The following is a 12570-nucleotide window of genomic DNA, read 5'->3' on the forward strand; positions in this document are numbered from 1 at the left end:
ATGTGGGCTATTCGAAATAATGTACCAATTTTTATGGGTTCATCACAATTTATGCAAATTACGACTTGTAATTCCCTCCCCATTGTTATGGTGTAGGGTATAAATAACTGTTACATTTTTGACTTGATGAAACATTTTAAACTTGGCTAAAAACTGTAGAATTATTTATAATTACTACTAGGTATAAAATTACAAAATTCATGACCACACAGATAATTCTGATAAACATAAAACATATTTCTTAACATTTTATCGCAAATTAAAATAAAAATTCTTAGAAAATAACAAAAGACTTAAGAAATAAACTTTTTATTTTTTTTTAAGATATGAAAAGAATTAAGCAACAAACTTGTTATTTTGATTATTAATTTTGTTTTTATACTCTTTCCTCTCATTTCAGCATGACCAATGATGGGGACTGTTAATTAATAAATTTATAAATATGTTGAATATATTACATAAAAGTAGAACTTAAATAAATAGAAAAAGTTAAACTTTATTCAAACTAGTTAAAGGAAAAGATAAAAAGAAATTCTAAAGAAAGTTACAAAATACATAATTTAAAATTAAAGAAACATAATGCGTCGAAAACCTCAACGAAATTTAAATTTTATACAAAATCTCAACTTTAAAAGTTCAATAATGAAACGTTTAAGCGAAAACATTAGCAGCAACAGCAAATTAAAGTTTTCTACAAGTTGGACGACATCAAAAATGATGACTGTTTTAATAACCCTGATTGTGCTGGTGTTGGCTAATTTTGCTGGTAAGTAAATATATTTTTTTAATTGTTTTAACTGCTGGTGGTTTAGTTTTGAAATTAAACTATATTTTCAATAAGCCCTGTTGTAGGTTATATGTTTTAGGAGGGGTTTTCCCTGTATTATACCAATGTTATATGATGAGAAAGTGTTTCTTTGGGTGGGTGTCTAAATAAGAATCATTATCCATATGTTGACATTATTTATAACTTCACATATTGAGCAACTGACATACTTTGTTATTTATTTCCATTCTGTCATGTTAAAAAACAAAAACAATTGCAGATAAGCTGCATGTATAAATGAACAAGTGTTTTCGTTTCTTTTTGAGGTGTTGTCAATACTAAATAATGTTTTTAGCATAACAAATTCTCTGTAAGCAGCAATTGTAATAAATATATGAATTCTTTACAATTCTTTATTATATCTTTCTAAAGTCACATTTATTTTAGTGTCTTGTACATGTTTGTTTAGAAATTATAAAAATTCATAAATTCAATACGAGTACAATAGATCAAACTATACTACGAGTATGTCCCAGTTTTGTTTTTTTTAAAGATTGTATTTCTTTAAAAAATCTGCATACAGTATTTGATATTCATAAATAAAAGCTTGAAAGAAGTTGTACGTGCTTAAAGAAATTAAAGAAATTGTTAAAGAAATTGTTTAAAATAACCATGATTCACAAGCGTGTTTGTAAGTTTTGTAAGATGAAAAAAAAAAAATAAAATTATTTTATATAAAAATATTAATAGGTTAACAGTTTCTTTTATAAATATAAGTAGTTTGCCATATTTGCCTTTTCATGATTGTGTAATATTTTATTATTCACGGTATTTTTTTTTTGTTATCATCGATTTAATGCTAAATTTTCAATGATGTATTTCTCTTTTGCCAATATTGGGTGTGTAAATATGCAAATAGCTTTCAAAAGCTATTTGTAAAAAAAAGTAATAAAGTTTTACCCACTTATGTATGATAAATATAAGAAAAAGAAATGTAAAAAACGTATTATATTTTTATATTTAAATTTAGTTTAAACAAATATTTACCTATTTATTTGAATAAATATTAGATTAAACTTTCGATAAACTTAAAAATCACGTAAATTTTCAACTTTTCTAAGCTGATGCTGGGTCTTGACCGAGAACATGTATCCTATGCCACAAGAACTTTTGTTTTCTTCTCTCGACAGGATTATCCACATCGGATGTAGTAGGTTGTGATGCCAACTTTTATCATGTAGCTTGGGGTAAGACAAACACCAATCGCAGAAGGCAAGGTCTCATGGATTTTCTTAATACTAAATAATTGAGCACATTGAACTTAGGTAATAAAGCTACCTTCTCCAATAGAATCAGAGAAGAAGTATTAGATATTGCTATATGTTCAGAAGATATTTTAAACGAAATTCAGTATTGGAGAGTTTTGGACGAGCACTCCTTTTCTGATCATCGCTACATAAGATTTAAAACACAACGGCCTCCAACAAAGCCTATAAAATTTCGGAATAAGTCTAAAAGTCTAATTGGATCATGTTCGGTACCTTACTAAAGAACCGCATGAATCTAGATAAAAAATCCCTATCCAAAACTCACGTCCAACCGGAATCTACGGTTGATGATACGGGCAAGAGCCTGGCGGATATGGAGGAGACAATGAAACTCCTAATGGATTCTCATTTCTCACCCGGTATATTGAAAAACATAGATGAATCGAAATTGGGGAGGCTTATACAGAAATTTTAATTACTGTGGTTAAAGGAGCAATCAAGAGCTTTGCTTCCTATAAAGCTGCAGGCCAAGAAGACATTTTTCCTGTACTTTTACAGATGAAGTCCTATCGAACGATAAGTCTTACGTCCTTCCTACTTAAAACCTTGGAACAGATAGTCGATAGTATGGTTAAAAGCAGTATGCCACACAAAGATCTACAATTTAAACAGGGACGTTTGGTGGAAACCGCTTTAAAAGAAGTAGTCTATTACATAGGTGAATGCTTCGATAGCAAACTGTACACACAGGTATGCATTGACATCGAATCAATAACGTTCATACTGATACTCTTATCCAATCCTTAGACCAGTTTTATGTTGATGGATAAGGTATTTCGCGGCATACGACATTTTGTCATATATACTCTAAATTACCAGGATTAAAAGCTTTCCAAGGGCCCTAACTGAGAAAGGACCTGTCTCCTACTTTAAAAGGGAGAAGGCTCCAAATACGGCCTTGAGCTGAGCTCAATCTAATTCAATCAAAGCTCTGGAAACGTTGCTAGATATTCCACCCATTGAAACATATTTAAGATATGAGGCGGCGGTTACAGCCGAACTGCTCTTTACTTTAGGCGAACGTCATCAATATATTCTGGACACATTGAATGGTTATACACAGCCGAACTGCTCTTTACTTTAGGCGAACGTCATCAATATATTCTGGACACATTGAATGGTTATACACATTCATCGGACGTGCCTGATCGCATACCAGATGCAGAATATGTCGGAAACTTTGAAACGCTGATCCCAGTCTTGGTCAAGCGAAAAACTAGAGCAAATACCAGCCGGAATCCTTTGTTACACGGATGGCTCTAAATTGAGGGATAAAGAAATATATCACCTAATAATAACACAAGCTTCCAGGCAGAAGTCCGACCATTAATCCGACAAACGCAAAACCATTCGACGCAACAAACGCTGAATTAAAAATATGCGTGAGAGAATCCCATAAGGCCTTTTAAAATAGTGAAACGTTGGGTTGAATCAAAAAGATTTTAGGGGTGACCCTGATGAGAATATGACGAGAAATATCCCAAAAATAAGCAAGTCTGATGTTAGTATGATGATGTTAGTATGATGGTACATATTCTGCGTGGACACACAGGATTACGAGCACATCTATACAAAATTGGCCGTTAGGATTCTGTCGAATGTAGAGCATGTGGAGAGGACAGCAAAAGTCTGGAGCCATTTTTTTTTGATGGAATGTAACATAAAAGACCCTAATTTAGTACCATTACAGACTTTTTTGAACTATATACAAATTGCTACAAATTGGTCTTCGTTCTTTAAAGATATATTGATGGACTATATTCAAAAACTACTATTTTTTTTAAATGTTACTAAATATTCAGCAAACAAACGCATTTGCGAAAACCATTATTGGGTGAACAATAAAATAACTAAGCAAACTGTGGCCTCCGGTAGGTTAGTGGTTAGTGTTCTAGTCTGGTAGACCGGAGGTGGTGGGTTCGATTCCCACCCGTGGCACTGGTTAAGGAGCGAACAACAGGCCCGATAGAGGCCTAGGTGTATTTCTTCGAATTTGATGTGTATACATCCTCCTTTCAAACTAACTAACTAACTAACTAACTAACTAACTAACTAACTAACTAACTAACTAACTAACTAACTAACTAACTAACTAACTAACTAACTAACTAACTAACTAAGATAGCAAACTAACGATCAATGATTAAAAATTATATAAAATCGATAGATGTCCACCACGACCTCAATAAAGCTGCCGAGGGTTAAAAATGTGCAAATTCTAATAAAATATAAAAAATCATTTCATAAACAAAATCATATTAAAATTTGGTTGCTTTTATATAAATCACAAAAGATATTGATTTTAAATTGAATAGAGTTTGTCTAATTTTAACCATAAGAAGTTGAAATTTTACGTCAATACTTACTTGCATATGTATATTATACATTTGTAGTATTTGTCAACTTTACTACCAGTTTTCGTAATACAGTTTTGTTCTTTTTTCCTAAGTTTATTAACATTATTGATTTTTATGGAAACTATTTAAAAATAGCTGATAATAGTAAATATTACTACATGGACATAACCTAGCCATTGAAAAAAAAAAACTGTAAATATTTATTTATTTAATTTTTTTTTAATTTTGTGGCAAGGTGTGTTTGTGTTAACTTGTTAATATGTAAACTTTGTTTAATTCAATAACTTTATAAATTTTGTTATTATTTTAATCTAGTGTTCATTAATTTTGTATATCAAATTTGTTGAAAGAAAATTTTCGTTACTTCTAAATAAAATTTAGTTAAAGACAGAAGTCTTAAATCGTTTATTATTCAAGAGTTTGTTGTTCCAATATGATCTTATAGTAGCAACTAGGAAAGGCAACAACTTGACCCACTTGTAAACAAGTTCCCGAACACACACACACAAATTGTGCAGAGTGTAAAGTTATTGCTGTGACCAAAGTGGTTTATTAGGTCATCAATGTTTAGTTTTTTCTTTGCCGATGGTGAATACTACAAAATCTAATTATTTAAATTAAACAGGAATATTTACATGGTAATACTTTTTATATGTATGTATATTGAATTTAACTAAACCAAACACATCCTTTAGAATCTGACAGACAAATAAAAATAGCTAGTTTAACATAAAATTTCATTAGGTGTTACAAACGAAATGACAAAATCATAATACCGTATTTTTTGGCAATGTTTTGGGAAAGTATGTAGATATTAAAAGAAATTTTTCTCTATTTATTTTATTTGGTACATTACTTCCACTTAGGCTACAGGTATTTCTTTATTCTGATCTGACTAAATAAATATTGACTTTTTCTACATATACGAAGGTAATTCAAAGAATGTGTAAGAGAAATGAACCCATAGAATTCATGCGGTTAGACATTGAAATTCACACATATAAAAAGGTTTCACAAAAAAGAAGAAAACTAGCAAATACAACCTATTTACGGATGTTTTTTTAGAACACAAAGAATGTTCATTATCTCACAAATTACACACTCACACCTCTTTGGAAGAAAATCATAGAAAACCCAGCTAGCATTTGGAAGATTGTTTAATGATTAATCTGTAAACTGAGTCTTTTTTTACTCCTTTTAATGATTAAAAAGTGGTTAATAAGTTGCAATCCTAAAAAAATTATTCGAAAGTTATCAATATATGATAAAAAACCGATTATATGAAAAAACAATAATAAAATGTATAGCATTCATAAATTGATCATCCTGGTGTTTGAAATATGATAGTTTTCAGAGTTGTTTTGCGATTATTAGGGCAAGGATTTCTATGCAAATGTATGTTTGTAGTCAATAAAATCAATTTTAACTAGTTATCTTTTCGAATCAAAGAATTTGTTACAAAATGGCATCGATTTGTTGTTGCATATTTTTGCATATTTTAGTTTAAATTACATATGTGTATTTTGCAAACTATTTTCTATATTATTGTATTTGTTTACTTAAAAAATACTCACAAAAGGCTCCAAAAAACTAAAATATGATTCGAAACTATGATTCACAACATACACAAAATATATAAAAAAATTAGTCGAAAATTATCAAAATTGGGACTCAACAAAGATTCTTTTCGAAGAGTCGATTTTCTCCGAAAATATGTGATCATTTTAATCGTGGAGAAGAGTCATAATTGACTCGGATTGAAAATTTCCAAAAAAATGCTAACTGGGAAAAAGTTATTAAACATAAATGTGTTGAAGAAAAATACTCTTCAATTATGTTTGTTAGATATATATATGTGTGTGTAAGTATTACCCATTAGATACCAGAAAAAGGTTTTTGTTTTAAGAAATCTAAAATTTTTTTATTGTTTAAAAATAAATAATGAAAAAAACGTTAACATTAATTTATGTTATGCTCGCCTCTATGCCTATTAACGGTTTTATTGTTTTTGTACTATAACTTGAAACAGTTAAATATGTTTAAATTAATTAACTTTATTGTAGTTAAACACATGCATATGTACATATGTACATATGTATGTATATTCTGTAATATTCGCTTTAGTAGTGACTAGTGAATATTCTAATTACTGCATATTATCTGCATTTATTTATAATTATTTTTTTCTAATACATTCGTAATACATGCTGTCATAATTAATTTGCTTTAAGATTTAGGTTTTGGTTTGTTAGTTTTTATATATGAGTACTTTTTGTAAACGGTACTTTTCCTGATTAAATTTATTCATTTTATTTCACTTCATTTTATTTATTGCATTTCAGTTACGTTTTCTACAATGAAGTGTATTTTTTAAATATTTTGTTAAATGTAAAATGAGTTTTGTTAATACTTGATATGCATTTTGTTTAAAATAAAATGTTATTTCTTTTTATCTTTGTTTATGATCATCTTATAAAGATTTATGAGATACACTTTGCACGTACTTTTTCGTTTAAATTTGTATTTAAAAAAGTGAAATTGAATTTTATTTTTTAAAGTTCTACTTAAAAATTTTGTAGATCGTTTTACTCTACACCACTTTAGTGGAGAGGGTATATTGAATTTGTGCTGATGTTTATAACGCACAATAATATTGGTCATACACCTGCCTTAAGGTATAGCAATCGGCTTAGATAAATTTTTTGACACCTTGTAGTTAAACTACAGGTCGCTATTTTGAAGATAATTCAATAAAATTTGGTATTGTATTTTCCCAGGGACGAACTATTCACCTACAGCTACAGCACTATTTCACCTAGCTCCTATACAACTAAACCTCGAATAGGGATTTATGTACTCGTATCTCCACAAAAAAAAAAACAAGTTAGAGTGCTATATTCGGCTGAGCTGAGCTATGACAAGTTATGGACCGATTGGAAAAACCTTTCGCTGTAATATTTATATGGATATGAGGCAACACTTATACCAAATTTTATATGGATATCTTAATTAAGTAATTAGTTATACGCCTTTAAGTTATTTTCGGGATGGGAAATTGTATGGGAGCTTTGACCAATTATGGACCGATCGAAAAAAAATTCACAGTAATATTTCTTTATGTGAGAGCAATACTTGTACCAAATTTTATATGAATATCTTATTTTGATAATGAATTATGTGCGTTTAAGTGATTTTCGGGAGGGGACCTTGTATGGGAGCTATGTCTAATTATGGGCCGATCAAGAAACGTTTTTTCTGAATGAATTCTATTGGCATAAGATTTGAATTTGTAAAATTTTGTGAACACACAGAAAACAGATCGATGGGAAATCGGTTACCATGATAAATATTTAGTTAAACTAATTAAAATTGTATCGCTGTTATTGAAAAACTGTATACTTAACTGATTTTCTATATTCAGTATTAAAAAACAATAATACTAATCGAATTGTGGTTTTAACAATTTCTAAATCAATAATTTGAACTGAATTGTATCGGTTAATAAATTCATTTGGCAATTCAGTAAATGCAGCCGACTTTTATTTAGGATTAAAACGTAAGAACATCAAATATTAGTCGCTACAACCGAAAAACAGTAGAAAGTAAAAAATATTGAGCACTGCAACCAATTATCAATTGAAGTAATTATTTAAAATTTAATTACGGTTAAAGGAACCAAATTCGATGTTCACAACCGATTAATTGGTAATTTTAGTTGACGTATACAAAAATAAATAAAATAAAACGAATTTATAATATAAAAAAACCTAATTACATTTGAGGATAAATTAATGCAGAAATTTGGATAAAAAAGGTAATGTTTGGTGTATTTTATATCTTATAATCTATTTTGTGTTATCTTTCTATAATTTTTAATAATTTTACAGCAGCGGAAAGGCGTGGAAAGATAGTGTTCCTTTGAAAATGTTGAGCAGAATCAAGAGCAAAATCGCTGTTTATTACCATGAAAATCTCAAAGCAAAAGGGGAGAAGTTATTTTATATTTATACGTTTTGTAAGTTTATACATATTTATATTTTATTGTAAATACTTTACACAAAATAAATATATTTTCAAATACACATAATCCACAAATTGTTTTTCTATAAATAATATTTCAGTTGCTAATACCAATAATTTCAATCCAGATTACCGAATAATAATTAAAAATTTTTGTGTACAAGATATATTCAGTAATACTAACCGAATTATACAATAATTACAATCGAATTTTGGGATAGTTGTTAGAACCGACTGAATTCGATTGGAAACAAATTCGGTTATCACAACGAATCTGTTTTCTCTGTGTAGTTTTCGAGAAAATTACATCCGAATGTGTAAAAAATGCTTATTTTCTTTCGAGGTTGTTTTAAATTTTTATTCATAACTTTTCCCGATGTGAATCGATTTTACTCATTTTCAATACCAAACTGCTTAGGATAATAGTGAATATATTCGATAAATTTGGCTGACTTCCTTTGCTTAGTTAAAACGTGATCGTGTTTTAGGCAGACAGACAGACAGACGGACATTTATAAATCGACTCAGAATTTGATAAGGACCCAGAATATATATATATACTTTGTTGGGTCTCAGATGAATATTTATTGGTGTTACACTTGGAATGACAAACTTATATATACCCTCTATCACCTCTGATGCTGGTGGAGGGTATAAAAAAACGGTAGAACCAAGATAAATATTTGCGTTAATGACCCAATAGAATTTTATAATGATCGGGCCTCACTTGACCCTAATCCTTATAGAAATCCCCGTCAAAAAATAAGATAAAACATTTTATGTAAACGTAGATTTATAAACAAAGATTTATGGGCATCGTTCCAAATTTTTCCCTATTTCTAATATAAAGGCTATTTCAGAAAATGAGTGTTTCTTCAATAAATTGCTTAAATATATCGGATTTTTAAATCAAATTTAAATTATGAAAAATAAATCACATTCTATTCTATACTCGTCAGCGCCAACTATAATTTCTTACTTGTTTATTTATTGTATTGATGAAATCTTGTCACTTAGCATGAAATCCCCCATATCTTAAAAATTCATTCATACAATAACCACAATATTAACTTGTAATAATCTTAAACTTCAATTTCATTTTTACGCACATCTGACATCTCAAAAATAATGTCTACTCATCTCAAAACTTTCCCTTTTTATAGAAATTGAAATAAAATTTGAACAACGTTTTTTTGACCGAGTCCTTAACAATGCATGTCAAAAAAGGTTTAACATTAAATGTTAAAAAAACATGCAAAACGAAAGTTAAATTTAAATTCATTCAAGATATTTTTTTTTAGAAAAATAAATTTGTATGCATTTTTTACAATTTCTGTTGCTTCTTCTTTCTTATCTTCCCAACATACGGTCAAGTTCGTTCTCCGTTTTTTAAGTGAATAAAATAAAAAATAAACTTAATTTAATGTAAAAAGATGGTTTGGTTTAGACTTAAAAATTTGGCTCCAATTTGTTTTGGCTAAGAAGAAGCTGAATTTTCAAAGTCATATTGGGATGCACCTTATCCACAGCACACACTCAGCGAGATGTGTGCTCTTTATACATCAAATCACATATTTTTTCAAATATGTTTGTTATTAATGACTTTTGGCCACAGAAAAGCAAGATAATGTTACCGGTTTTCTTTAAGCGTTGATTTTTTTTGGAATGCAGACTAAACAGTTTAAGAAAATTAAAAAAATATATATTAATTTAAGAGATTAAGAAAAAACTAAACCTGTTTCTTCGGAGAGATACTGATTTATATACAAATAAAATTGGCATGATCACCGACACGTGAAAGTCTTAATTTGCTTTCGTTTAATAACTAAAGTTAAATTTAAATTACTGTTTATATAAAAATTTAACATATTTATATATTATTGGATAAGAGTGTTGTTTATAATTATGACACACTTTCCATTGCTTCAGCCAAGTTCAGCTATAGTTTGTTTATTGTCTAAATAGGTAGATTGATAATAATTTTGACTACAATTTAATTTTTTAGTTTTACCGTATCAACTATAGCTTAACTACAATCGCCACTGTAGCCAGGCTATAGTTTTTATTAAAGCCTGTCTAAAGATACTACAGCTTGACTATAGTATTGACTATAGCTAAATTGCAGCATGACTATGGTCTTGCCTATAGCTTGCTAATAGTATTGTCTATAGTGTTGACTATAGCTTGACAATAGCTTGACTATAGTCTTGACTATAGCTTAACTATAGTCTTGACTATAGCTTAACTATAGTCTTGACTATAGCTTAAATATAGTCTTGACTATAGCTTAACTATAGTCTTGACTATAGCTTAACAATAGTCTTGACTATAGCTTGGCTATAGCTTGACTATAGCTGGACTATAGCTTGACTATAGCCTTGACTATAGCTTGACTATAGTCTTGACTCTAGCTTGACTATAGCTTGACTATAGCTTGACTACAGTCTTGACTATAGTCTTAACTATAGCTTGACTATAGTCTTGACTATAGCTTGACTATAGCTTGACTATAGTCTTGACTATAGCTTGACTATAGTCTTGACTATAGCTTGACTATAGCTTGACTATAGTCTTGACTATAGCTTGACTATAGTCTTGACTATAGTCTTGACTATAGCTTGACTATAGCTTGACTATAGCTTGACTATAGTCTTGACTATAGTCTTGACTATAGCTTGACTATAGTCTTGACTATAGCTTGACTTTAGCTTGACTATAGTCTTGACTATAGCTTTACTATAGTCTTGACTATAACTTGAATATAGTCTTGACTATAGCTTGACTATAATCTTGACTATAGCTTGACTATAATCTTGACTATAGCTTGACTAAAGCTTGACTACTGTCTTGACTATAGTTTTGGCTATAGTTTTGAGCTTGGCTATAGTATAATAGTCTTGGCTATAGCATGACTATATACTTGACTATAGCCTTGACTATAGCCTTAACTATAGTTTGTATATAGCTTAACTATAGTTTTATCTATAGTTTGACTATACTTTTGACTATAGTCTTGAATGTAGCTTGACTGTAGTCTTGACTATATTCTTGACAAAAGTCTTGACTATATTCTAGTCAATAGCTTAACTATAATCTTGAATATATCTTGGATATTGACTTTACTATAGTCTTGTCTACTGCTTAGTTGAACATAGTTTTGTCTACAGTCTAATCTATAGTTTAGCTGCAGCCAGACGATTGTTCGATTAAAATCATTAATATTGAGCTCAAGAATATGTAGTTTTGACCATTCTTTTACTTAAAGTTTGACCTTAGCCTATATTCTCGACACAAGAGAAATTTTAATGCAAAAAGTAGGAAGCTTAATTTTAGAAAAAGTCGATAATAAATTTAAACTGAGTATTAATTGCTTTGTATTCAATATTTTTCAGTTCGATTTTTTTTCTTTTTAGAATAAAGTACTTAAGTCGATTATTTAAGAAAACAATTTATCATTTTAATGACAGGTTGAAATTGTTATTGAAAAAATCTAAGAATCTAGAAATAGACTTGACCGTTAAATTGGCTTAAAGAAAAATTGGAGCATATCATCATTACCTACTAACATTCTTGGTTTATTTTTATTTTTGTTCTTATTTCTTGTTCATTTTGTTTTACTCTAGACTGGTAACTGTCAATCAATCTATTAAATAAATACTTTTACTAAACATATTTCTCTTATTTCCGAATTCCATTAAAAAGCGTTATGGTTAGAAAACAAGATTGTACACAATTTTTTTAGTACAATTATAAAATATAATTTGTAGGTATGTATTAAAAATAGAAATATGTATGTATTTCAAAGGGTTAAACCATGAATGTGTAAATTATTCACTTGCAATGCTATTCATACAAATTTACTCTAGTATTTATCATATCTTCGAAAACTTGATCGTAAATAAAAGAAAAATCACCATTAAAATGCTAAAACTGATAATCAAGAACTGAAACTGTTGCTACCACATACTCATATGTCATAGAATAAAAATACAGCAATAACAAAAATAAAAACCTGATGGACAAGTGCAAAACATTTTATTTACAGAAAAAAACAACGGGGCGCTGAAAATGTTTGTAAATACAAACGTTATACAAAAAA

At 29.1% G+C, this 12570-nt stretch overlaps 1 protein-coding gene across 4 annotated transcripts in view; it reads left to right on the top strand.

The window, feature by feature from the left end:
• The window catches only part of LOC111686515 (flocculation protein FLO11), a 49847-nt gene that overhangs the window by 20738 nt on the left and 16539 nt on the right, over window positions 1-12570 (top strand). For all 4 annotated transcript variants that reach the window (XM_046953651.1, XM_046953652.1, XM_046953653.1 and 1 more), the window contains exon 2: window positions 401-766. In XM_046953651.1, coding sequence (XP_046809607.1) covers window positions 580-766 — 187 coding nt within the window. In that variant the 5' untranslated portion in view covers window positions 401-579. The remainder of the gene's footprint in view (window positions 1-400; window positions 767-12570) is intronic.

Source organism: Lucilia cuprina, chromosome 6, assembly GCF_022045245.1.
Source record: "Lucilia cuprina isolate Lc7/37 chromosome 6, ASM2204524v1, whole genome shotgun sequence".
Taxonomy (NCBI): domain Eukaryota; kingdom Metazoa; phylum Arthropoda; class Insecta; order Diptera; family Calliphoridae; genus Lucilia; species Lucilia cuprina.